The sequence below is a fragment of the Habropoda laboriosa genome, unplaced genomic scaffold (assembly GCF_001263275.1).
Source record: "Habropoda laboriosa isolate 0110345459 unplaced genomic scaffold, ASM126327v1 scaffold801, whole genome shotgun sequence".
NCBI classification, from domain to species: Eukaryota; Metazoa; Arthropoda; class Insecta; order Hymenoptera; family Apidae; genus Habropoda; species Habropoda laboriosa.
This window is the reverse complement of record NW_017101026.1, coordinates 309812-332267: the sequence shown is the minus strand read 5'-3', so window position 1 is coordinate 332267 and position 22456 is coordinate 309812. Positions and strand designations below refer to the sequence as shown.

General features: G+C 31.6%; 5 protein-coding genes across 6 annotated transcripts; 3 read left to right on the top strand and 2 right to left on the bottom strand.

Moving 5' to 3' along the window:
- Positions 1-2574: 2574 nt before the first annotated feature.
- Positions 2575-3321, top strand: LOC108577875 (mimitin, mitochondrial). The gene is made up of 2 exons (XM_017941093.1): positions 2575-2667; positions 2858-3321. The coding sequence occupies exon 2, from the start codon at positions 2866-2868 to the stop codon at positions 3319-3321; it is 456 nt and encodes a 151-aa protein (XP_017796582.1). The 5' UTR covers positions 2575-2667; positions 2858-2865.
- A 638-nt stretch (positions 3322-3959) lies between these two features.
- Positions 3960-11528, bottom strand: LOC108577898 (poly(U)-binding-splicing factor half pint). Of its 2 annotated transcripts, XM_017941123.1 has the most exons (11): positions 11484-11528; positions 11374-11407; positions 10802-10856; positions 8738-8803; positions 8316-8476; positions 6730-6788; positions 5929-6142; positions 4958-5444; positions 4651-4862; positions 4147-4540; positions 3960-4069 (listed from the first exon to the last, which is right to left on the bottom strand). In XM_017941123.1, the coding sequence occupies exons 2-11, from the start codon at positions 11392-11394 to the stop codon at positions 3960-3962; spliced, it is 1779 nt and encodes a 592-aa protein (XP_017796612.1). In that variant the 5' UTR covers positions 11395-11407; positions 11484-11528. The 2 variants fall into 2 exon arrangements, with proteins under 2 accessions (XP_017796612.1, XP_017796610.1); XM_017941121.1 differs by lacking the exons at positions 10802-10856; positions 11374-11407; positions 11484-11528 and adding an exon at positions 9720-9783.
- A 263-nt stretch (positions 11529-11791) lies between these two features.
- LOC108577874 (SET and MYND domain-containing protein 5) lies at positions 11792-13334 on the top strand. The gene is made up of 5 exons (XM_017941092.1): positions 11792-11836; positions 11989-12281; positions 12355-12670; positions 12741-12918; positions 13000-13334. The coding sequence occupies exons 1-5, from the start codon at positions 11792-11794 to the stop codon at positions 13332-13334; spliced, it is 1167 nt and encodes a 388-aa protein (XP_017796581.1).
- Positions 13335-13974: 640 nt separating this feature from the next.
- On the bottom strand, positions 13975-15453 carry LOC108577873. Its single transcript, XM_017941091.1, has 6 exons — positions 15444-15453; positions 15122-15324; positions 14979-15036; positions 14453-14909; positions 14196-14363; positions 13975-14116 (listed from the first exon to the last, which is right to left on the bottom strand). Exons 1-6 carry the CDS (start codon positions 15451-15453, stop codon positions 13975-13977), a joined length of 1038 nt encoding a protein of 345 aa, XP_017796580.1.
- An 852-nt stretch (positions 15454-16305) lies between these two features.
- LOC108577909 (metal transporter CNNM4) lies at positions 16306-21452 on the top strand. The gene is made up of 14 exons (XM_017941136.1): positions 16306-16781; positions 17262-17553; positions 17653-17802; positions 17879-18034; positions 18125-18313; positions 18413-18586; positions 19121-19292; positions 19400-19591; positions 19681-19827; positions 19908-20045; positions 20144-20416; positions 20499-20734; positions 20816-21055; positions 21139-21452. Exons 1-14 carry the CDS (start codon positions 16327-16329, stop codon positions 21292-21294), a joined length of 2970 nt encoding a protein of 989 aa, XP_017796625.1. The 5' UTR covers positions 16306-16326; the 3' UTR covers positions 21295-21452.
- The last annotated feature ends 1004 nt before the right edge of the window (positions 21453-22456 follow it).

The following is a 22456-nucleotide window of genomic DNA, read 5'->3' as shown; positions in this document are numbered from 1 at the left end:
GAAAATGTTTCATAAAGAAAGATTTTGTTCAAATCCCCATTTCACACCAGGGGATTGTACCAAATCTCTCCCACATCTTGATAACTTATAGTCGGTAGTTACTAATTAATAGGTATATTGTTTGAATAGGTAATAATGCATATACAAAGGCTGAAACCCATTATTAATATTTTTCCACTTTCACTTTTAATGTATACAAAGCTGAAATAAAGAAAAGGTTAATAAAAATTACAATGATATAATTATAACATCTCTTCTAATCTCTCTCTCTCTCTCTCTTTCTCTACACGCGCTGAGAAAGAGAGAGAGAGAGAATATTAAACTGATAATGCTTATTGCTTTTTAGATTAAGCATATAGAAACTAAGATTAAATGTAAGAATTACTGACACACACACACACACGCACACACACACATATAATTTTGCATATTTTTAGAAGGAGAGAATACAATTAAAAAAACATTAAGGATTCAGAAATATAATTTATACATATATACATATTATAATTACCATGATGATAATAATTTAATAATTTAACATTAACCATTTAATAGATTATGTCAAGAGCACAGATAAACCACTTATAATAACAACATTAGATATCATAAAGATAAGTATAACAAATGTGATATTTCTAAACGTGATATACGTTTATTAGACGCGTATTATTTATATATTTGTATGAATAATTGTCTGTTTGCCTCTAAAAGAGGCCTAACAATTTATAGAAAATTTTATTTATGTCCTGAATAAAGAATATAATATCGACAGTGAAACAGCATCGAGAAACTTTTTATGCCAAAAACACCGTGAGAACAGAAAGCTGTTCAAAGTGTCAAAATTGGCGGTCACGAGGTTGACACAATTTTGACAAGTAATCTACAGCCGTGTCTGTCCGCCATCGTTTTGTAAATACACTTTCCCCGCCTTGTACGTGTTGAAAATATGCAACGAAGATGAAGTTTGCCAAAATCAAATCAAATAAAAGACGTCTAATATTTAAACTGAGAACTATAATAGAAGGCAACGCATCTACACATTTCGAACGTGAATGATATAATTTTCTGTAAAATCATCTATGCTGTTTGTAATCTGGCAAGCCGACGTATTTCTTTTAACTGAAAGTCTGATAAATCGTAAAAGAATGTTTTAATCTTACTGATACAAAGCAGTGACACAAGTACATCCCTGAATCAGCAATAAAACAAAGAGTATCTATGATTTTTCCCCCTTCAAAAATACGATTTTTGAAAAAAAATCTGTAGACATCCTCTGCTCACCTTCTCTTTTAATGATCCACCGTTGACGAAATGGGCACACTTCGTCTCGGTTTATAACCATCGACAACCCACTAAAATCTTCGTATTACACGATCTCACAAACTACATGTACCGTCGAAAAATCCACTGTTCAAACTTCAATATTAGAAAGAATGTGGAAACTATCGTGAAATCAGCAAACTATACGGACCCGTACGTACACGGCCATTTTCAGTAACACACGCACATCACACATTGTACTGTACCACGCCTGGAAGTGACGTAATCAATCGGCAAGTGTGCCTGTATTCTGCAAGAGGTTCTCTAACTTACAAATACATCTTAAATGCATTTTTTCCAAAACTACACGTATTTTAAAAAAGTCGACGTTTTTCGCGAAACATCCCTAATGACAATGAGTGTTAAAATTATTAATTGTCATTCAAGAATTAACTATAATTACCCAATGATTGACAAAATTTATGATTTACTTATATATACATATATGTAATATATATACCGACAATTTATATTTTATAAAATTTCAATGCAAACATTTGGTTTCTTTTTATAATTATAACATTTTTATATTATAGTGATCTCATACGTATACTGGAATCGGTTTACACATATAAAAATTAAGCACATATTATATTAAATTATAGAATTGATTTCACGATGTATCCTTGCAGTTACGGAAGCCTTCTAAATAATATAATCTTATTAAGTGCTATTGTGAAGCAATGTTATGTTTTGCAATGCAACAGGAATTTCATGAATCTAACATTATTCTGAATCATTCTGTAACAATAACGTAATACTTTATTTACAGCATATCAAAATTTAATTTTTTCTATAGATAACAGTTTTTACTTATGTCACGTTTAGCTGGGATATATTAATATTTCCAATTTAATAAAAATCATTGTAACATAGGAAAGTGAAATTATAACAAAATTGTATGCATGTGAAAAATAATAGAACTTATCTTCCATGAATATATTACTCTACACACCGTAATAAAATGTCATTAAAACAAATATCAAGCAAGTCAAATATAAACATTAAACATAAAACAAGAAAGTAAGAAATTTTAGATTGTTTTCGAAAAGAAACTTTCTTTTGAAATTAATATTATATCAATAGTGGATACCTTGAATATAGCGAATAGGAATTGAATAGGAATTCCAGGACCACCAATATAACGTGCACAAATAACCATTTTGCTCCTCTTAATCTTTCCAATAGGAGTTATAATATTACTTAGGTTAGGTTATAATGTAACTGCTATTATAAATGTTACACAACCTGCTACACAAAAGCGTATAACCTATTTTTGTTAATATATTTGAATAAATATACATTTGTGCCACATCTGAGCATACATTGGAACATACACTGTGAACGGTAAGTTTTAATTATACTTAATTTTTTTTAGATAAAAATAATTTTCATATATCGAAAGATTTTAGTATAAATACACGCTTAATCAAAATTACATTTATTTAAGTAAATAAGTACAAATTTAGAGTGCAGACTCTACCTTTTTTGACTAACTACTTTTTACTAATTTTGATCTGAATTTGTTTTAATACAGAAGTGGATATGCCTGGAAAGGAACGAAGTCTATTTAAAATGATATTTACAAGTTTTATTAACTCATTAAAACCAAATATATTCAGAAGACCTAAGTTAATGGGTGAAGATTATTATGGTACAAAATATTATGAAATACCACCTTCAGAAAATGTCTCAAGAAAGTATTCAGCCCGATATTTTGAGCCAACAAATAAAACTGATTTTGAACAACAATTACCTGCAGAATGGGAAGCATGGTTAAGACATCGTAGGAAACATCCTCCGACAAAAGAAGAAATAGAAAGAAACTATGAAATGCAATTAATTAAAAAAGAAAATGCTGAAAAAATAAAAGCAAAATATTTAAGTGATAAGTTGGAAGATACAAAGTTACTTACTCAAAACACAAAAGAAACGTCGTTTCAAACTTTTGAAGAATACAAAAACCCGGGAAAAGATTACAAGATAAATGTGAAAAAATAAATAAATAGCCGTATGCTTTTAGAATGTTTAACGTTAATAAAATATCTAGTAAATATGTACAAACTTTATTGTAACATACACTTGTATTATGACATATAATTTATGCACGTATTATTTATACGAGGTATAGTCTATGCATAAAACAATTTATTAATACCCTATATCTCTATGCATATACACTTAGATATATCCTTTTGCATGTTTTCAATTAATCCTTCTCGAATAAAAATAACAGTGTTGATGCTAAATTTAAATAAGACATCCATCCTCTTCATGTGAAACTTCGATGATAATAATATTTATTCAACTTTAAACCTTTCATTGAGCAAAACTATTTTTTGATAGTCTTTTTGAATCCGTATTTTAATGAATCATAATTTTTAAAAATATCGTTCTACCAAGTACAGACAATAGTTCTGATTGATCTACTGATTTCAACTGCGGAGACGTATAGAGAAGCAAAAATTAAAACCTAAGTCCAGACTTCTTAATGAGAAGGCAACAGACTGTAATTGTTGAAGTTCATAAGAAGTAGTATTTCGGATGTTGACATGCGGAACATCAGTGAACGATAGATATAAATTCTTTCGTTCGAAAGAAATTGACGGAATTCAATAGGTAAGTGAATTACTTCTTGATCAACCAGAAAAGTCACTATTATCAAATAAAGCTTGATCATATAGTTCTCCTTTTACTAATCGCCCGCCGAAATAACGACCATTCAAAGAATCCCTTGCACGTTCCGCTTCTGAAATGTATTATTTAAAATATCAATGTGAGACCTATAATCGATGGAAACGAAAAAAAAAAATATCGTAAACTTACCAGTCATCTGGGAGAATTCAACAAAAATTTTTACGATAACTTCTGCATCTTCGTCGTCTTCGGATTGTCGTTCATTATAAATAATAACTCTTTCTACAACTCCAAATTTCGAACACTCGTCTTGAATTTCTTCTTGTAAACTTTCATCTACATCTTCTGGGGCTACCATATTTCGTAAAATAACAACTCGCGATTCAACTTTGCGCATAAGTTTCTGCATAACAAGATGACGCGCGCTCTGCCCTTTGATTGACATATTTTCTTGTTGCTGTAACGTTTGTGGTTCTGTTTCCTCTAACAATTTCTTCTGTAATTCTTCTTGTTGCTTTTGATGGGCTGCTTGTTCTTGTGCCCGCCTCATTATATCGGAATTTGTTGCAGTTGTAACTGGTATCTGATAAGACGATATTTCAAACAGTTTATCATGTTATCAACAGTTATAATATTGATATTTCACATTGATCATACATGAAAATCAAAGGAAGAAGAAAAGGAAAGACTTACAACCGGAGTTCCTACTATTGTAGGTGCAACCACAGCTGGAGGTGGTATAACAACTGGCTGTCCAGGTATCGGTTGAATTATCGCCGGAGGTCGAGTTAAAGTTTGTGGTATAGCTATACCAGGCGGAGGTATAACAGGTGTAACTGTTGCTATAGTCGGAGGTGCCATCATTGTCGCAGGTGCAATTGTGGGTCTTACTATACCAGGCAAAGCTGTACAGAAAGTGATATTCAAACATACATATGGGTCTCGAAGTAAAATAAAGTTGTGAAATATAAAATTTTCTAAGTAATTCTTAAGTTCTCACCTTGGTTTAACATGGGCGGAGCGGCAGCTCCAAGTTTGGTCAAACCAAGTGCGACTGCATTACTGGCTACCGCATCCATTGCTTGAATCTTTGCAGTTGCAGCTGCTGCCGCAACTGCCGCCGCTGTAGGCATCATACTAGTTCCACTTGGCGGACCCATAAGAGCATTTGGTGGTGTAATGGCTCTGCCTACTCGTAAATACTGTCCACCCAAGTCGAATAGATTCATCGATGCAATAGCTTCCAAAGCAGCTTGCATTGTTTCATATTCGATAAAACCGTAGCCTTTGTGTCGATGAGGTGAACTTCCTTGCGCTAATTTACAATACGTGATAGGACCAAATGCTTCGAATACTGATTTAATATCATCCTCGGTTAAATCTTGATGAATAGACGCAATGTAAATACGATTATAGTGTTTACTCTCTTCGGTAATTTCATCTATAACGGATTGAGCTTGGGGCATATTCGATGGTCGCCCCACAACCTGAAGAAAATACGAGAACTCAGAGAGAATATTTTCGACGATTAAAAAAAAAAGGAAAATACTGTTGTAACGAATCTGTCAAGAAGTAACATAATTGAATTATGAAAGAAGGTAGATAATATTTGAGAAGCTACTACTACATGGAAGCAGGATTAGGACCAGGAGTTATATTTTATGAACGCACGCAACTTTAACATACTAGTAATAATATATATTGCGTATGTTTAAAATCTGTTAAATTTGTTAGCACGCGAAAAATAGTATTGTGAGAAACCATGAAAATTTAAGGTAAGAATTTAGCATAGAATCGTTAGGAAAGAGTTTAACAAGATTTTTTGATCGAAGCGCATTTTATAAGTGCAATGCAATTCAATCAAAAGTAAATTTTGTATTGGATAAGGCTAAATAAAAATTTGCCGACCTCCGGCGGGATGATAGGATTGCTGGGGGACAGGAAATTCGTTATATAGGTACGTCCCGCTACCTTGATGTTACGTCCACCAATCATGACACCATTCATTTGTTCCAAAGCAAGTTGTGCTGCTTCAGGTATCTCGTATTCGACGAATGCAAATCCCTTGTGCTTCTGCGTTACAGGATCCCAAGACATGTTGATCGATTTTATAGGACCAAACGGCAAAAAAGCTTGCCTAATCGTGTCCTCTTTTAATTCGAAGCTGATGCTGCCCACATATACCCTGTCATATAGGAATTTTATTTCAGTTGACGATCGCCCTTCGTTACGTTCAAACGAAATTTTTTCTCTTTATTTTTACCTATTATACGATAACACGTACTCACAAACTCTATCTTAGCGAAATTGAGTAAAAAATAAAATTAATTTTTCATATCTCTGGGAAAAAGAATAATACGTAAGAAAAAGGAATCTTGCTGATATTTTTCCAATCTAACAACAATTCAGAATTGTTGAAAGAACTTTCGGAAATGTTCGACACGTAAATACACTATACAGAAATATATTCGTTATACGTGATTAGATCTCGTGTGATCTTACCGAATAGAAATTTAAGCAGAAGCTTGAATTTGTAACTGGAAGAATTCTAAACGAGATTATCAATATTTTGCTCGGGTTTAAATTCGATTTCACCAACAGTAAGAAGTAAATAATTATTTTTGTCCAATAAAATTCATTCTAGACCCAATTCGAGTAGCGAATGGAAGTTTTAGTATATATACAGAATATGAGGATTGAAAATGATCTTCTACTTAAAACGGCGAGTCTCGAGGATGAAATTCGGAGGGCTAAGACAAAGAACAAACAAACCTGCACATGAGGGCGAGAGCCTGCTGTCTCTGCACCTGATTCCGTTGACTAGCCATTTGCTGTAACACAAAGGACCATAGGCCTTCTATTGATATCCCTCCCCCTTACATACACCATGTCTCGTTCATCTCAAAAATCCCCCAAGCTCTTTTACCATTCCACCTTCTTCGCTCAACTACTCTCTTCTTAATATTACCAACTTTTAAATAACAAAATTTACTTGAAACAACGTTTCGTCGTTTTTTTTTCTTTCTTTTACCATCTCACACGCGTAATTCTGTATGAATATAAAACTAATTGATAGTGTTTATATGCATACTGAATATTGTACTGCATAAAAGAAACTAAGAACAAGCATGTCGAATTTTCAATTTTTAGCTTGTATCCAGAACACATTGTTAAAAATCATAGTTCTCTTTTCAATCAAAGTTTTGGTGTTACGTTCAAAATTCCAAATTAAATCAATGGCTGGGGTGTTATTAATGGTTACATTTTCGTAATGAAATCATTAAATAGCATTCTAAGCGTGACGCAACATTAACAAAGTAAAACCAAAACATGATTAAAATTTTTAACATTGAATTCCAAATACAAACCACAGTTTATACATTGCAAATATTCATTGAAAACTGCTCTGCAACTAGGAAAGAAAGAATAGTCGAGCTCAGAAGTAGATATCGATTATTTTTCTCAAATCGTCCAGAGATTCATGCACAAAAACTTGTCCTCCTTCGCGCTGGTACAGCTCTGCTCCCGCCGACTACTATCTCAAGATATCTAACCTTCGCTTACAGTAGTAACTCAGGGAAACGTTTAGGAGTGTTTGATCGTAAGGCGGTTTCGTATCGTTTCTGTCTTGACTTGGTTGACACTAACCTGCACATTAGCAATAAAACTTGCTGCCGCAGGACCAACTTATTCTTCTGCGGGGAGAAAAAATCAACCGATCAGAGTTAGGTTCCAGTGTTCGTTTTTAATTTCTGTTATATGTTTTGACTTTACTCGCTCGTCATAACGAACACAGGTTAATATGTTTATAACAAAATTTAATATTACTCGGCGGGGCGAGCTAAATTGCAAGGACAAACATCAGTTTAAAACACTATAGACACATTTTTCCTTAATTTTTCTGTTATATCATTGGCAAAGAGCTAAATAGAGGAAGCAATATAAATCCATCTTTTTAACAAATAATACTTTTTGAGACAAAACAGAACCCCATAATTGTAATATATGATTTCATAAATGTATACATTAAATCCATTGTGCATTCGGAGAAACAATCAATATTCAACTGAACAACTCAATCTACTAGAAAGTTGACTCACTTTAACATGTAGCCATTCATAGGTATGGCAAATTTAGTTACTATTATTTTTCCCGATTGTTTTATTAGTTTCATTTGTATTAATAAAACATCTAACAGAATGCTCATCATCATACTGTTGCGAGGTTTATTTATACTAATGTTGAAAGTAGCAAAAGAAACACAGACACGTTTATACATAGAAATCTATGAATGTACAATGGAATACAAAATGTATGTTAGGCGAGTAAAGTTTGTTAGCATCATGTTAAATAATTACCTGTTGTTGATGCGCGAGGGTTTGCTTCATTAAAACCATTTTGATGCTTTGTTCCATTGCATATTTCTTTGCTCTATTTACTGTATCCTGCTGTTCAGACGTAATTTTTGGAAGACCCGCACCTAGAATGCCGGGTAATGTAAGATATTTGGCTCCGGGTCCTGCAACAAAATAAATCTTACATGTAAAACGAACTATTTTTTATGAGAAAAATATTTCAGTAAATTATATTCTGTCAGATCTTATCAGCTATTTGTCCATTGAATTATTATTGACTCTCGATATTGCTTGAATCGGAGCAACAAATTTTAATTGTCACAATTATGTTATACATCATGTATATGTACATATATATATTAAGTTATATCAACCATCTTAATGGTTTGAATTAAGAAGCCTAATAGTATCGTAATTTTACATACCAGCAACAACTTGTCCAATTTGATTAAGATCATATATAGGGCCTGGCAAGAACTCTGACGCATTTCCTACGAAGAAAGTTGGCATTAGATAAATATGCAACATAATAACAATTACAATTTAGTACTTCCACCATCACACAAACATAAGAATTCTTCAATGTATTACTAAACAGAGTAATGTCGTTTTTACTTTCTCTTTTTCTTTTTCTTTGCGATGATAGAGGTACTAGAACAGTACTTATAATTATATAAGATATACAGATTTCGTTTTGTAACTTTTAGCTTTATCATTTGTTAAAATTAAACAGAATTCGAAATATATGTATGACTAACTTTAAAATCACAAACATTTAATATTTGCTGTGTATATTGTTCTATAGAACTCTTGTAGGCATAAGTTTCATAAGTCTATCAAATTTTCAATGTGGACAAGGAGTGAAAGAAATGTTGTAAAAAGAGACGAAAAAAGTAACGATGCCGTGCAGTAGTTCCCACGGTAGAACCGTCCTCCAAACTGTAAGTTCAAAGAAATTAAAATAGTCAGGAACAAGAAGATTACACTTTTATGTGAAGTAGTGTACACCAATACACGTGTATACTCATACATAAATATATTTTGAAAAAGGATCAATTTCCTTCTTTCCTTTCACGCCGTTAAGATGAAAATTATTTTGTATTATTAAAGAGAAATAATGATGAAATTTTGTTGAACACAATTCAAAATTTACGAGAAACCATTGCAATAGTTCGTATTAACAGTTCGTTTTCATTTCAATTTCATTACTCTTTACTCTATTATTAGCCCCAAAAAAAGACTACCAATAACTAGAATAGGTTTCGTATGATCATAACCAATTTGGTCTGCTAGTCTCTGAAACAGAAATCAGAACACGTTGAAACGTTTCTTTCTCTCTTTTATGACTTTTGCAGTTTCACGAATTAATATTATTAGCTTTGTTCGATCATTTGATTAACGGCTAACCGTGTTCTGGGCTGAGCAATGATGGTTGTGCGCAAACTATCCAAGATTGAGGCGACGCACAAATCTGTAAGCACAAAGCAAAGGAGAATACTCTCAGTGCATTTTCTGCGCCATTTTCTTACAGTTTGCCTTTTCCAACCTACCACGCAATTAACCCTGACGCGTTTTATATAGCAATGGCGATCCTAATTAATAAAAAATCTAACGTGATCGACCTTTGAAAAAATGTACTTTCCTTGTCTTTTATATCCTGCTTCAATAACTTTCTTATCTGCTTACAGCAGGTATGTCTTCTTTAACAAAGCAATATCTTACCTCGTGTTTATATTATACAGATATAAATGTGACGAATTTTGAGAATACTTGAAAAACATACATCGCCATTGCACCTCCTATTTATAAGCCTCTCCTTTTATGCTTTACATTCTAAAATTAAACCACAAGTCAAAGATGATATTTACAATTTGTCATATGGCAAAATGAAAACTTTTAAAATAAAATATTTCCAAACAACTTTTTATTTTAATCAAATGATTTGTAGAGGCTTATAACTAGGATGAAAGAAGACTACCCTAAAATGCTGACCTATCTAAAATACGCATCATATTTGGTACTCGACAATAGATGCTGTGTCAGTAGGAGTTTGCAAAACTCTGATTTGTTCTGTTCAACGAATGTAGCATTCTCTTTCTTTGTTTGGCGCACGCTCATGATCACAGCTCAGTCGTAGGCCACAGATTCTGTACTGTCTCTCCGCTGTAACATCTCAGAACAAAAGGACAACCATACATTAGTTTTATTGAGGGCCAACGATCACCTATTACCCTAGCCTACCAAAATATATTCTGAAACTGCAATAGACCACTCAACACTTATAGCTTGCCAGCATTTTAATAGAAAGCTAGCACCTGATTGTCCTAAGTAAATAATATATGTTTTTCTTCATCATTTCCTTTGCTTAGAAATATATTATGCTTGCTGTTGCTTCTGTGTTCACCGTCTTTTCCAGTTGTACGCTTAATTGTACAATTTATTAGTGTAGATTAGGGGCATACACCTATTTGGCAATATTAGCAATGTACCTTCAACTTTAGGTTTCTTGTTCTGAGGTTCCACATTATTCTGGGTAGCTGGTGCCTAAGAACATACAAAATATTTTTAAGTATGTGCAACAAAACAAATGTTTAACAGTAAAAAAAATTCCAAAATACTTTGACTATTAAGTTACTTTTCTGCCTTCAATTTAATTAACATTAAAAATATAAGTTTATGCATAATATTGATTTTAAATATAATTTTAGTATTCCATCCGTTGTAATGCTAACAATATATTTTATAACCATGTAAAATACTATTCAAATAAAAAAATATGTAAATAAAACACTTCCGTTTATTAGGTTTACATTTAAAAAGTAAAAGAAAAATATTGGTAACTTTATTGATTGAATCGGTACTACTGATTGAATCATTAAGAACACCAAGTTACTAATATATTTGGAAAAATATATTACTATTGTGAACTTTATCGAACTATTCATGTACATTAATCATTTGTACGTTACAAGCATTTTACACCCGCCATCATGGTCTGAAAGATTTGCTACGTTTACTGAATCAATACATTTTCAAAAAGTAACAATAATAATTAACTTACCATGGCCATCGCTCCGTTCATTATCCTCCGTGATCTAATAAAACGAGATAAACTTCTTTCAAATGTACTTTACTAAACAAATCCCAACCGACTTGGGACAGGTAACTCACATGCGAAACGATCCGAAGCTTGCCTTTACGGAAGTGCTACAAGCACTACGTAAGTCAACAATAACTGTACGTTAAAATGTATAATAATTATCTAAATAAGTAATAGATATATCACGTTTAAAATTTAAACGAAAGTATGAAACGTATTGTTGTCGAATATTTGTTTACTATTAAAATTAATATATGTATTCCGGTACCGGGATTTTGTGCTAATTACTATGTGACTATAGTAGTATAATTGTGACAACCACGGACATATGTTCGAAGGTTAGAAATTAACGTGTTTTTTTATTTGAGAATCAATCATAATGAGTTCTAATGACTTTCAGATCAGATTAATTAACAACGAAAAGGTAAAATGCAATTATATAATCTATTATTATTTTACATTAGAATAAATATTTAGTATGCATTTCTAAACATATTCAATTATTAACTTAACACTCGCTTTTATATTTATTAATAGATTATTGTTAAAAAGAAAACATTTGTAAATGTGTTATAGGGCAAGGGTCTTGTTGCTATTCGTCCATTCAAAGATGGGGATACAATTTTTGAAGAAAAACCTATAATTTGTTGCCAATTTGCATGGAATTTAGAGTATAGATACTTAGCTTGTGACCATTGTTTAAGACCTTTAGAAACTGCAGAAGAAAATGTACGTAGATTGACTGGAAAGTCCACCATTATTTTACCTCATCCAGAATGCTGCGAAACAAAAAAAGATTTAATTACAGAATGTCCTGAATGTGGCACAAAGTATTGTAGTATTGAATGCCTAAATGAAGCTTCTCTAAGGTTGTATTTTAATTTTAAACATTTATTATCAATATTAATTGAATAATATAATTGTATAGTGTGAACATTTTAGGTATCATGGTATACTGTGCTTACATTCAAGAGAAAAGGATGAGTCTCATCCTTTGGTGCAATTAAATGAAATGTGGAAGCAAATGCATTATCCACCAGAATCAGCAACAGTAATGTTATTAGTAAAAATGGTAGCTCTAGTTAATCAAGCCAATAACAAAGAGGATATCCTTTCAACTTTCTCTCAGTTTTGTCACCGTACAGTTAATGATACAGATGAGATTGCACACAAATTATTGGGAGAAAAATTTATTGGTCAAATTGATATGCTTAGGCGAAACATACTGAAAGCTGTAAATACAGAGTTTACGGAACATGTATGTAATATAAATAATGAAAACACTTGATATCATAGAATACATTAGAAATAGAAATTCTAATTTACAGTGGTTTACACCAGAAGGCTTTAAAAGTCTACTAGCTTTAGTAGGTACAAATGGTCAAGGAATTGGAACTAGTGCATTTAGTCGTTGGGTGAAAAATGTATCTGCTCTAGAATTGCCAAGAGAAGAAAGAATTCAAGTAGACAAACTAATAGATCGAGTTTATCACGATATGGAAGAGGGTAAATTTTCTAGAATTAAAATATTTAACACGAATTGTAACAATATTAATTTTATTTCACTAGCAATTTTATGTTTTTCAGCGGTTGATTTTTTCTTAAACAATGAAGGTTCTGGCCTTTATGTTCTTCAGTCTGCAGTAAATCACAGTTGTGTACCAAATGCTGTTGTAGAATTTCCTTACTCAAATAATGTATTAGTTTTAAAAGCAATACGTGACATTCATCCTGAAGAGGAAATATGTATAAGTTACCTTGATGAATGTTGTCTAGAAAGAAGTAGACATTCTCGACAAAAAGCTTTCAGTTCTTTATATTTGTTTCATTGTTATTGTAATAAATGTTTATCGCAAGCTAACGATCCAGATGTAACATCGGAAGATGAAATAGACGATGATATGTCCAGCGGAGAATATTAATTTCTATAATACACATGCTTATAAATGAATTTTCTAATATTCATACATGTTGCAGTGTATACACTATATAATTTACCTGCATTTATACTATGAGTAATATAATTGTATTATTAACTTATAATATTGCTAGTTAAGTCATAGATGTTAAGCATGTGATTCATACTATCTACAAATGGAACCCTCTTATCAATTCATCACTTCTAACAACTAATTGTTAGAAACTGTGAAATTAACACATTATTGCAGGAACAATTACTAATAAATATGATATATTATTATCTTTATATTACCACAGTAACAACCAATGTTCCTATACTTTGATAATGTGGTACTTAAGACATTTAAAGTTTGATGTCGACAATGTATATATAATTAAAAATATTCGTGCATCGAGTACTTTTTTCTGATTAATTAATAAAATTTATACAAAATTAAACTTATGTTTTAAAAGTATTAGTCAATTTTAAAGTGTTTTTAAAAGAGTTAAAAGAGTTAAAAACTAGAGTTTTAAATATCACGATAACAATTTTTACCGATTTGTCTCTCAAAATTAAAAAAATTATGTAATCACTACAATAATAAGCAAACTTTGACTGCATTATTAGCTATATATTAGTATTACGTGTCATTAAAATATCGATCATTGATCTCTTTGAAGTGTTAATCGATTTTTCCCTAATATCATTAGATTTGATATATAATCAGGCACAGGTGTAATCAGAATACGTCGTTCTACCAATTTTGTTAAATATGTGGCAATATTCTGACTACGAAATTCCCATCTGAAACACATAAAATTAGAATTCTTATAAAGATATAAAGCATTAAAATATATTATGATTTTATACAAAAGATATTTACGTTGCGCGAATATTTTCATTTGATAAATTTGTTGATACATCTTTATCTATCACAGGCATACTTGGTGCATTTATCACAAGTAACTCTAAAGTAGGAGAATTTGCACCAAAACATTTCTCCATGTATCTTTTTCTTTGTTTCTGTTGAGTAAAATCTATACCTGCCTTCCTGAAAAATGTATCATATGATAAACAATACTTTTTGATGTTCTTAAGTTTCCTATTTTTTTTTTTTTTTAAAATTAAAAGAAACATTACCTTTTCTCAGGTGCAGCATCTTTGTACACAAAGGTTTGATTAATATTTTCAAGGTTTATCGCTCCTTCTTTCTTTTGCCAACACAATTTGCTCAGTGATTCAAGATCTTTACCTTCTAATTTAAATCTTTTAAAATCTTTGTAGCCCAAACTTCTTACTATGCCACTCAAAATATTGGATGAAACATTGTTCTTAGGGCAAAATAAATACTTCTGGTCCATAAATAAAGCAAAAAAGAAAGTTTCCCTTTTCTTGATTCCATATTTTTCCTTTGTTACAGAGATATATGTAATACCATTGTGTGTATTTAGTTTTACATTGACTTTAATATCTAATGAGTCCAAATAATTTTGTATTTCATTTCTAAGTTCTCTGTTTGTGATGTAATTTGCAGATTTATTAAAACCTATTAGCGTGTAAGCACACCAAATTTTTCGTTTACTGTGCCAACTTACATCTGGAATGTATGAATTTTATTATCAATCCACAAAAGAAATAAAAAGAACAACAAATTAATATGTATTACCAATTAATTGCAATGTTGACAAACGATCCTTTAAAACCTTTGCTTGAACATTGGCTTCCTGGTGGAAGAAAAATAAAATATATATAAACTATAACAATAAATAATATTAACAAGGTTATAATGTATCTAGCCATAAAACTTACAGTTGTAGCTATTTTAATAAGTTGTGCTACATTAGCTGATGAAAATTTACTGCGACTTTTTACTAGTTCATATCTTACATTACTCCATGATATTTCTGGAAAAATTGGCATTATCGATGTTTCTAATTCCTCAAATTTAAATCTCTTAATAATTTTAACTATTTCTTGTTGAATAAATGCAGTCGTCGAAATCTTAGTTCGAACTAAAACATTAGAAAAATTGATATGTTTTTTGTACAATGTTAACACATCGATATTTCAATATAACCTCTGTGGGTTATAAATAATATTAAATAATTTTAACTTATCAAACGGTACTAACTAGTTGACATTTTGTCGAGCAAAAATAAAATAAATCTTCAAATGCAATGTAACTTTGAAGTAGCGCCAAAATTCACAAAACTGTCATGCACCGATTGGAAGTTCTACGTTGCACACGCGCATAAACCGTTTACCGATTCCCGCCCGAACTGAACGGTTCTCTTTAACCCTATTGCGGTCTTCGTGTCTTTTTTGACCCATTACTTTTTTACTTTTTTTAATAACTTTTGCTGTTATCAAATTTATGTTCCCTTAAGATTATATTAAAAGTTTATTGTCTAGGTTCATATGGCGTGCTGTTAATGAAAATTGTTACACATAAGATCTTTGGGTCTTTTTTGACTCAACCACCTTAAGTGTATACATAATTCGAATGGAAGAACGCATTAGGGTTAAACAATATTATGTCTACCAATCATATGTAGCAAAGAATTAAGTCGGAATAAAATTGATTTCTATTGGACAGCTATGAGAGTAAAGAAAATTAAATTGTATAAATTCACTACACTTTATATCTAATAATATTGTAATTGACTAAAAAAGAACAAAGTATACATCTAGAAAAAAGCAATAATATTTTGCTTAGTTGCAAAGGATTTATTTTTAAAATACAATATTAAATAACATACATTAGAAGGAATATCAATGACTAAACCAATCTAAATAATTTGTAACGCGAATTAGTGAAATGTAAGTGCATTGTCGAATTTGAGTCAAGCACTCCCCACTATCAAAGGAAATAATACCATGTCGAATAACGGAAAGGATGCATTTTCCACTGTATGTACTTATGTACATAATACGCAGGCGTAGTGAGAGAATGCGAGATTATAAATGCAGCACTACCTGAGGACCGTGTGAAGTTGTCACGGTGTACTTGTCGCATGATGGCGCAACATGTTGTCTGCTTAAGCATACCGGCAGCGCTTTTGTTACTTGTTTTTCTTCAATCCAACTTTATAAACGGTAATGCGTTTAAAAAACTAAAAGTAACTGATAATTTGAATGTGAAATCAGTGGACGCCGTAATTACAAAACTTTCTCACACGCGAGAGAACGTATCCATTAGCTCAAGTTTCCTAGTCGAAGTTCTCGGGACCGGCCTCGAAAATAACGTTTCGTTACGCTGGTCACCTACATTCGACAATTGTGATCCAAAAAATAAATTAAGTGCAATTTGGATCGCATCGAATGGTAGTCGTGCGATATATAAGTTTGTAGAAGTTCCTAATTTTAAGGTTACCACGATCTATTTCTGTCTGAGAATCGTCAGCAGGTTTGGTGAAACATGGACCAATCTTGGAAGCAATTTTACTATCAGGGCCCCAGTACCATCGGAGTAAGTTAAATATTAGATAACTTGCTTTTATCCGAGCATCATAAAAGAAAATTCTCTTCCCTTAAAAGTAATTGACATTTATCATATGACATGGTACCATTTTTTTAACAAGGTGAAAATCCCGATATTATCGACAGCAAGGAAGTTGTTCTATAATATTATAATTATGCGTATTTAATATAATTTTTTTGTTACATTCTAATATTATGAGAGAACTTTCTTTATTTGATTTTTGGTATTGTTATATGAAAAACATTGTAATGGAAACAACTTTACTTAATTGGTTGATTAAAGGATCAAATGAATAATAAATAAGTTTCTTTCATTTTAATTTTCCTTTGTCTTACTCTTTATATATTAAACATATAAACTGTAAGGTATTTTATATAAAACTTCTTGTACTTGATTCTATTAATTTTTTTATTCTCTTTCTTTAGCTAAATATTAATTTAATTGGTTTTTTATATTAATTATTCTCAGAAAATATTTTCGTATGCGTCGTGCCAATTCATTAGCCACTGTCAATGATGACCCTGAAAATCTATGGACTCAGCAAAATTATAAAGATGTGTTTATTGAGGGTCTGAGAATAGAGACATCAGACAAGGATCCTAGTTACAGAGATGATGGTATTCCAGAAATACTTGCTGGAAGCAGGGCAGTTATAAGATTATTTGGTTTTGGTTTTACAGAAGATACTTTGATTAGTTTCACAGATGAACCAGCAAAGAGGGGTAGTATTTGTGATAAAATTAAAAGCAACGAATTTCTAGTAAGCACTTGCACTATTTTTTTCTTTTTCCTTTTTCTCTTTTTTCTTTCTTTCTTTCTTTCTTTTTTTTTCTTTTTATTTAAAATGTGATTGCTGTAGGTAAAAAATGTAAAGAACAATACTGCAACTATTGATGTGGTATTACCTCTGGGTTCACCATTTTTCATATGTGTAAAACAACCAGTATATGGACAGGATGGTCCAAATCTTTTACTCTTTAAACATCAAGGCACTGCATCATGGAGTACTGTAAGTAATGTTTTGTGCTGTGTATTATATTGATAGAAATTGCATTAAAATATTTATCAGAGGTACATTTTTACAGATATACACATATGAGAAATTTTTACCACTTTGGCTTAGTATTGTAGTTATTCTGATGTGTTTGAGTTTCTCTGCTCTATTTTCTGGGCTGAATTTAGGATTAATGGCTATGGATAGAACTGAGTTGAAGATACTTTGTAATACTGGTACAGAGAAGGTAATTTTGTTTCTCATACATAAATTTAATAGAATATTTGTAATTTTATAACGGTTCAATCGTCATTATTTAATAACTTATGCATTAAAGGAAAAACAATATGCCAGAACAATACAACCAGTGAGAAATCATGGAAATTATTTGTTATGCTCCATTTTATTCTCAAATGTTTTGGTGAATTCGATATTCACTATTTTGTTGGATGACTTAACTTCTGGATTAGTTGCTGTTATTTGCTCTACTTTGGCTATTGTACTTTTTGGTGAAATTTCTCCACAGGTATGTGTATTCATAAAAGTATATACTGTTGAACAGAAACATTAAAACACAATTTATAGTGTTAGCTTATCAAACAAATAAGTTGTCTTATATTTTTAGGCTATTTGTAGCAGACATGGATTGTGTATTGGAGCAAAAACTATTTATGTCACAAAATTTACCATGATAATAACATTTCCATTGAGTTATCCTATTAGTAAACTTTTAGATATTCTTCTCGGAGAAGAAATTGGCAATGTGTATAACCGTGAACGGTTAAAAGAACTAGTGAAGGTAAAAAGTGAATGAAAAATTAGTTTATTACTTTCACAGTATATACCTAATATAGTTTTCTTTATTTGTAATTTAAAGTGTATATTATCGAATGCCTTTCCAAACTTTTTACTGTTATGAATCTTATCAGAATGAGCATGGATAGGGCAGATAATTATACTGACATCTAAATTCAATCATATGTAGGTAAGATATAGATCTACTGACGTTTGCTTCAAGTTTTTACATTCTCAAGAGTATATGTTAGATTACTTATCATTGTGAAACTTAAATAAGATAATTTTACACACTTATACTGTGCTAATTTAAACTGGACTTATCTTCAAAATGTACTTCTATAATATACATGTATTCGCATACATACATAGATTTATATATATGTTACTATAAAGGAAAGTAACTTATATAATTAATACCAATTAATTTTTGATTGGGTAATATACCTATATAAGCTAATGATATCATTAAAGATCGAAACATTTAATGATCAAAACGTGTATGACGGCATAATTACGTTAATGCTATTATTTATAGGTGACTACAGGATATAACGACTTAGAGAAGGATGAGGTGAACATTATTGCTGGAGCATTAGAATTGCGAAAAAAAACCGTCGCAGACATAATGACAAAAATCGAAGATGTATATATGTTAAATTATAGTGCTGTTTTAGATTTTGAAACAGTATCAGAAATTATGAAGTCAGGTTTGCACTTTGTATTATTTAAATGTTTATTAATAAAATAATGTTATTCCTGATAATAGTGATTAATCGATATGAAATTTAATATAATAATTGATATGAATTTTTAGGTTTTTCCCGTATACCAGTATACGAAGGAACAAGAACAAATATAGTAACGATGCTTTATATTAAAGATCTTGCATTTGTTGATCCAGATGATAACATGCCACTAAAAACTTTATGTCAATTTTATCAAAATCCATGCAACTTTATTTTTGAAGATGTTACATTAGATATTATGTTTAAACAATTTAAAGAAGGTTAATATCTTTGCTGCGATTTTAACTGTTAAACGGTTTAATTTATCCCTTAAAAGTGGGCACACAATAAAGAAATGCATTTGTTTTAGGTCATAAGGGTCACATGGCATTTGTACAAAGAGTTAATAACGAAGGCGAGGGAGACCCGTTTTACGAAGTAATTGGATTGGTTACATTAGAAGATGTTATAGAAGAATTAATTCAAGCTGAGATCATGGATGAAACTGATGTCTTTAGTAAGATTCTTCATGTAAAATCCATTATCTATATCGTAGGTATTTAAATTGTAACTAATGTTAAATATGTCTTCTTACAGCGGATAATAAAACTAAACGCAGAAGGCAAGCTAAGCACAAAATACAAGACTTTACCGTGTTCGCAGAGAAGAAAGAAAACCAACGAATTCATATATCACCGCAATTGACTCTGGCCATGTTTCAATACTTGTCTACAAGTAGGAAGAAGTGTTTTGATTTAAAAAAATATCAGATTTATATAAAATCCTATTGTAGTACTCTTAAAATGTATCTGAGTCTAATGTATGATCCACAGCTGTAGATGCTTTTAAGCCCGATACAATATCGGAAACTATTTTGCGTCGTTTACTTAAACAAGATATTATTTATCACATCAAAGTGAAATCACGCGAAAAGGCAAGAAATGATCCAGTAGCGGTAATTTATCAGCAAGGAAAAGCGGTTGACTATTTCGTTTTAATCTTAGAAGGGCGGGTTGAAGTTACAGTTGGAAAAGAGAATATGATGTTCGAAACCGGCCCATTTACATACTTTGGTTCTCAGGCACTTACTGTGAATGTTGGAATCGGTAACATCTATATTAAGTTTGCCTATATGTTTAAGCCAAGCTTCGGTAAGTTTTACACACTTATGTGCTGAACTTTTTACAGCCGAATCACCTACGAATACAAACCCTCAAACAGTGGGAAGCATACAATCGATCAATCTAGATTCTATGTTACGGTATACATTTATTCCCGATTATACAGTGCGGGCGGTATCGGAAGTATTTTATGTTAAGATTAAAAGATCCTTATACCTGGCTGCTAAACGAGCCACGCTTCTGGAAAGAAGCCAAAAGGATTCATTACCTGGTCAGGAACAATTTGAAGACGAAATAGAAAAGGTAAATTGCACGAAATGAATTTTACATCTAATTACAGTTTATAAGAATACGATGGAATTGCTATATATGTAATGATTTTAGTTATTGCATTCTTTGGACGAGGATGATCGCAGCGTGCCAGAATCTCCGGTGTTACAGATCGACAAAGAAAAAGAAAGTAAAAAGGAAAAGGAAAAGGAAAAAAGCGGCGTGCAATCTCCTGTTCATAGTGCAACTGCTCCAACTTCACCCGCTCCAGTTAGCGCTAGCCCAGTTACCCATTCGAAATTCATTTCATCATACAGCGATCATAATGGCAAACTTAAAAATTCACCTGCAAAGGTTACTTTTCTTTTTCTTCGCTTTTTATCGAAATTCCACTATTTCTGCATTTCAAAGATGATGTCAAGGCACGTATGTTTCAGGCAACGGTAGTAACAAGTCCAGGTCAAGGACAGCCCAAGTTAGATTTAGATACAGAGATTCTTGCCCGTCAAGAAGGAAACAGAGTTGTGTCCACAAAAAAGTTAATCGAAGATGAAGAGAGAACGAATCTCCTGCCTAAGCAAGAAGACTCTTAACGTTCGGGGAATAGTCGGCGGTGTTCAAACACGTCGTCGACGTTGGCATTGCAGGTAACAAACAACGAAGAGCAGGAAAAACCTCTATGACATACAATGCTATCATGGCATTAGGTACTTAACAAATTACTTAAATATTTATCGCAAAACAAATTGATAGTCGATCTTGTGTACTTTAAGTTTTAAATAGTTGGTTCAGAAACCATCCATGATATATCCTAGTTTTGTAAAGTTAGTACGCTCAGGGAAGATTGCCAAAATTTCAGATACTCGTGCGCATACTCAACTCTTCTTGTAGTCTACGTAAATAACCTGATACGTAACTAAGATTCAAACAAATACTTCAATCTACAAATATTCCATTTCTTTTCGATCACTGTTACATTATTATAAATTTCTATTCGTTTCATCCTTTCATCCTCTCTCTCTCTCTCTCTCTCTCTCTCTCTCTCTCTCTCTCTTTTGAGCGGAACACTTATTAAAAGTCGCGTATTCTCATTGTCGCCGTAGGAAGCCTAATTTTTTATTATTTACCATAAAAGCACATTATATGCATTTTTTAACGATTTTTCTTGAACATCTGTAAATACCACGTTACCATGCATTTTTTTTTCATAGAAACGATACATCTGAAATGTGCATTTCATTTCTGCGGATGAAATACACATTTACACGATATTACTTAACGATTGTATATGAATGGTTTTCGCTGTTATGTTTATACCTTACAGAGTGGAGTAAAGAAGAGAAAATGCAGATACAAAGTATCGTGCAAAACGATAATCCAGTTATATCCTTACTATTTGTAATTCTCGTAGAAACAAGGCAGAACATGAATTATAATAAGATTTTATAAATTTCTTAGACTGTTAAATCGAAAAAATTTGTTCAAGAACGTACTCGACCAAAAACACATTAACAGAATAGATGGGAGTACAAATTGAGTAGAAATGTAATGCTTAACATGTTCTTTATACATTCAGGGGTCTTTAAAACGATAGGTTTTTCTTCATTTATCTCGTACTCGCTACATCATATTTCTTGTACAAGCGTGAATAGTATAAAAAGAAGGAACAAGTTGTTCCCCTTTCTAACGAATTATGATATCATGGATACACGCACTTATACACACAGCGGTAATTCTTTATATTTTTATTCAGTG

Excerpts from the sequence above, each read along its gene's own strand:
- LOC108577898 (XM_017941123.1), bottom strand. The coding sequence starts at position 11,394 with ATGAACGGAGCGATGGCCATG. Across the intron at positions 4,541-4,650 it reads CAATAGTAGGAACTCCGGTT|ATACCAGTTACAACTGCAAC; the intron begins GTAAGTCTTTCC and ends TCGTCTTATCAG. Across the intron at positions 4,070-4,146 it reads TGAATTCTCCCAGATGACTG|AAGCGGAACGTGCAAGGGAT; the intron begins GTAAGTTTACGA and ends AATACATTTCAG.
- LOC108577909 (XM_017941136.1), top strand. The coding sequence starts at position 16,327 with ATGATGGCGCAACATGTTGTCTGCTTAAGCATACCGGCAGCGCTTTTG. Across the intron at positions 18,035-18,124 it reads GTAATACTGGTACAGAGAAG|GAAAAACAATATGCCAGAAC; the intron begins GTAATTTTGTTT and ends TATGCATTAAAG. Across the intron at positions 20,046-20,143 it reads GTTTCAATACTTGTCTACAA|CTGTAGATGCTTTTAAGCCC; the intron begins GTAGGAAGAAGT and ends TATGATCCACAG.
- LOC108577874 (XM_017941092.1), top strand. The coding sequence starts at position 11,792 with ATGAGTTCTAATGACTTTCAGATCAGATTAATTAACAACGAAAAG. Across the intron at positions 12,282-12,354 it reads CTAAATGAAGCTTCTCTAAG|GTATCATGGTATACTGTGCT; the intron begins GTTGTATTTTAA and ends TGAACATTTTAG. Across the intron at positions 12,671-12,740 it reads ATACAGAGTTTACGGAACAT|TGGTTTACACCAGAAGGCTT; the intron begins GTATGTAATATA and ends TCTAATTTACAG.
- LOC108577873 (XM_017941091.1), bottom strand. Across the intron at positions 14,364-14,452 it reads GATGCTGCACCTGAGAAAAG|GAAGGCAGGTATAGATTTTA; the intron begins GTAATGTTTCTT and ends TACATTTTTCAG. Across the intron at positions 14,117-14,195 it reads AATGAAAATATTCGCGCAAC|ATGGGAATTTCGTAGTCAGA; the intron begins GTAAATATCTTT and ends TATGTGTTTCAG.
- LOC108577875 (XM_017941093.1), top strand. The coding sequence starts at position 2,866 with ATGCCTGGAAAGGAACGAAGTCTATTTAAAATGATATTTACAAGTTTT.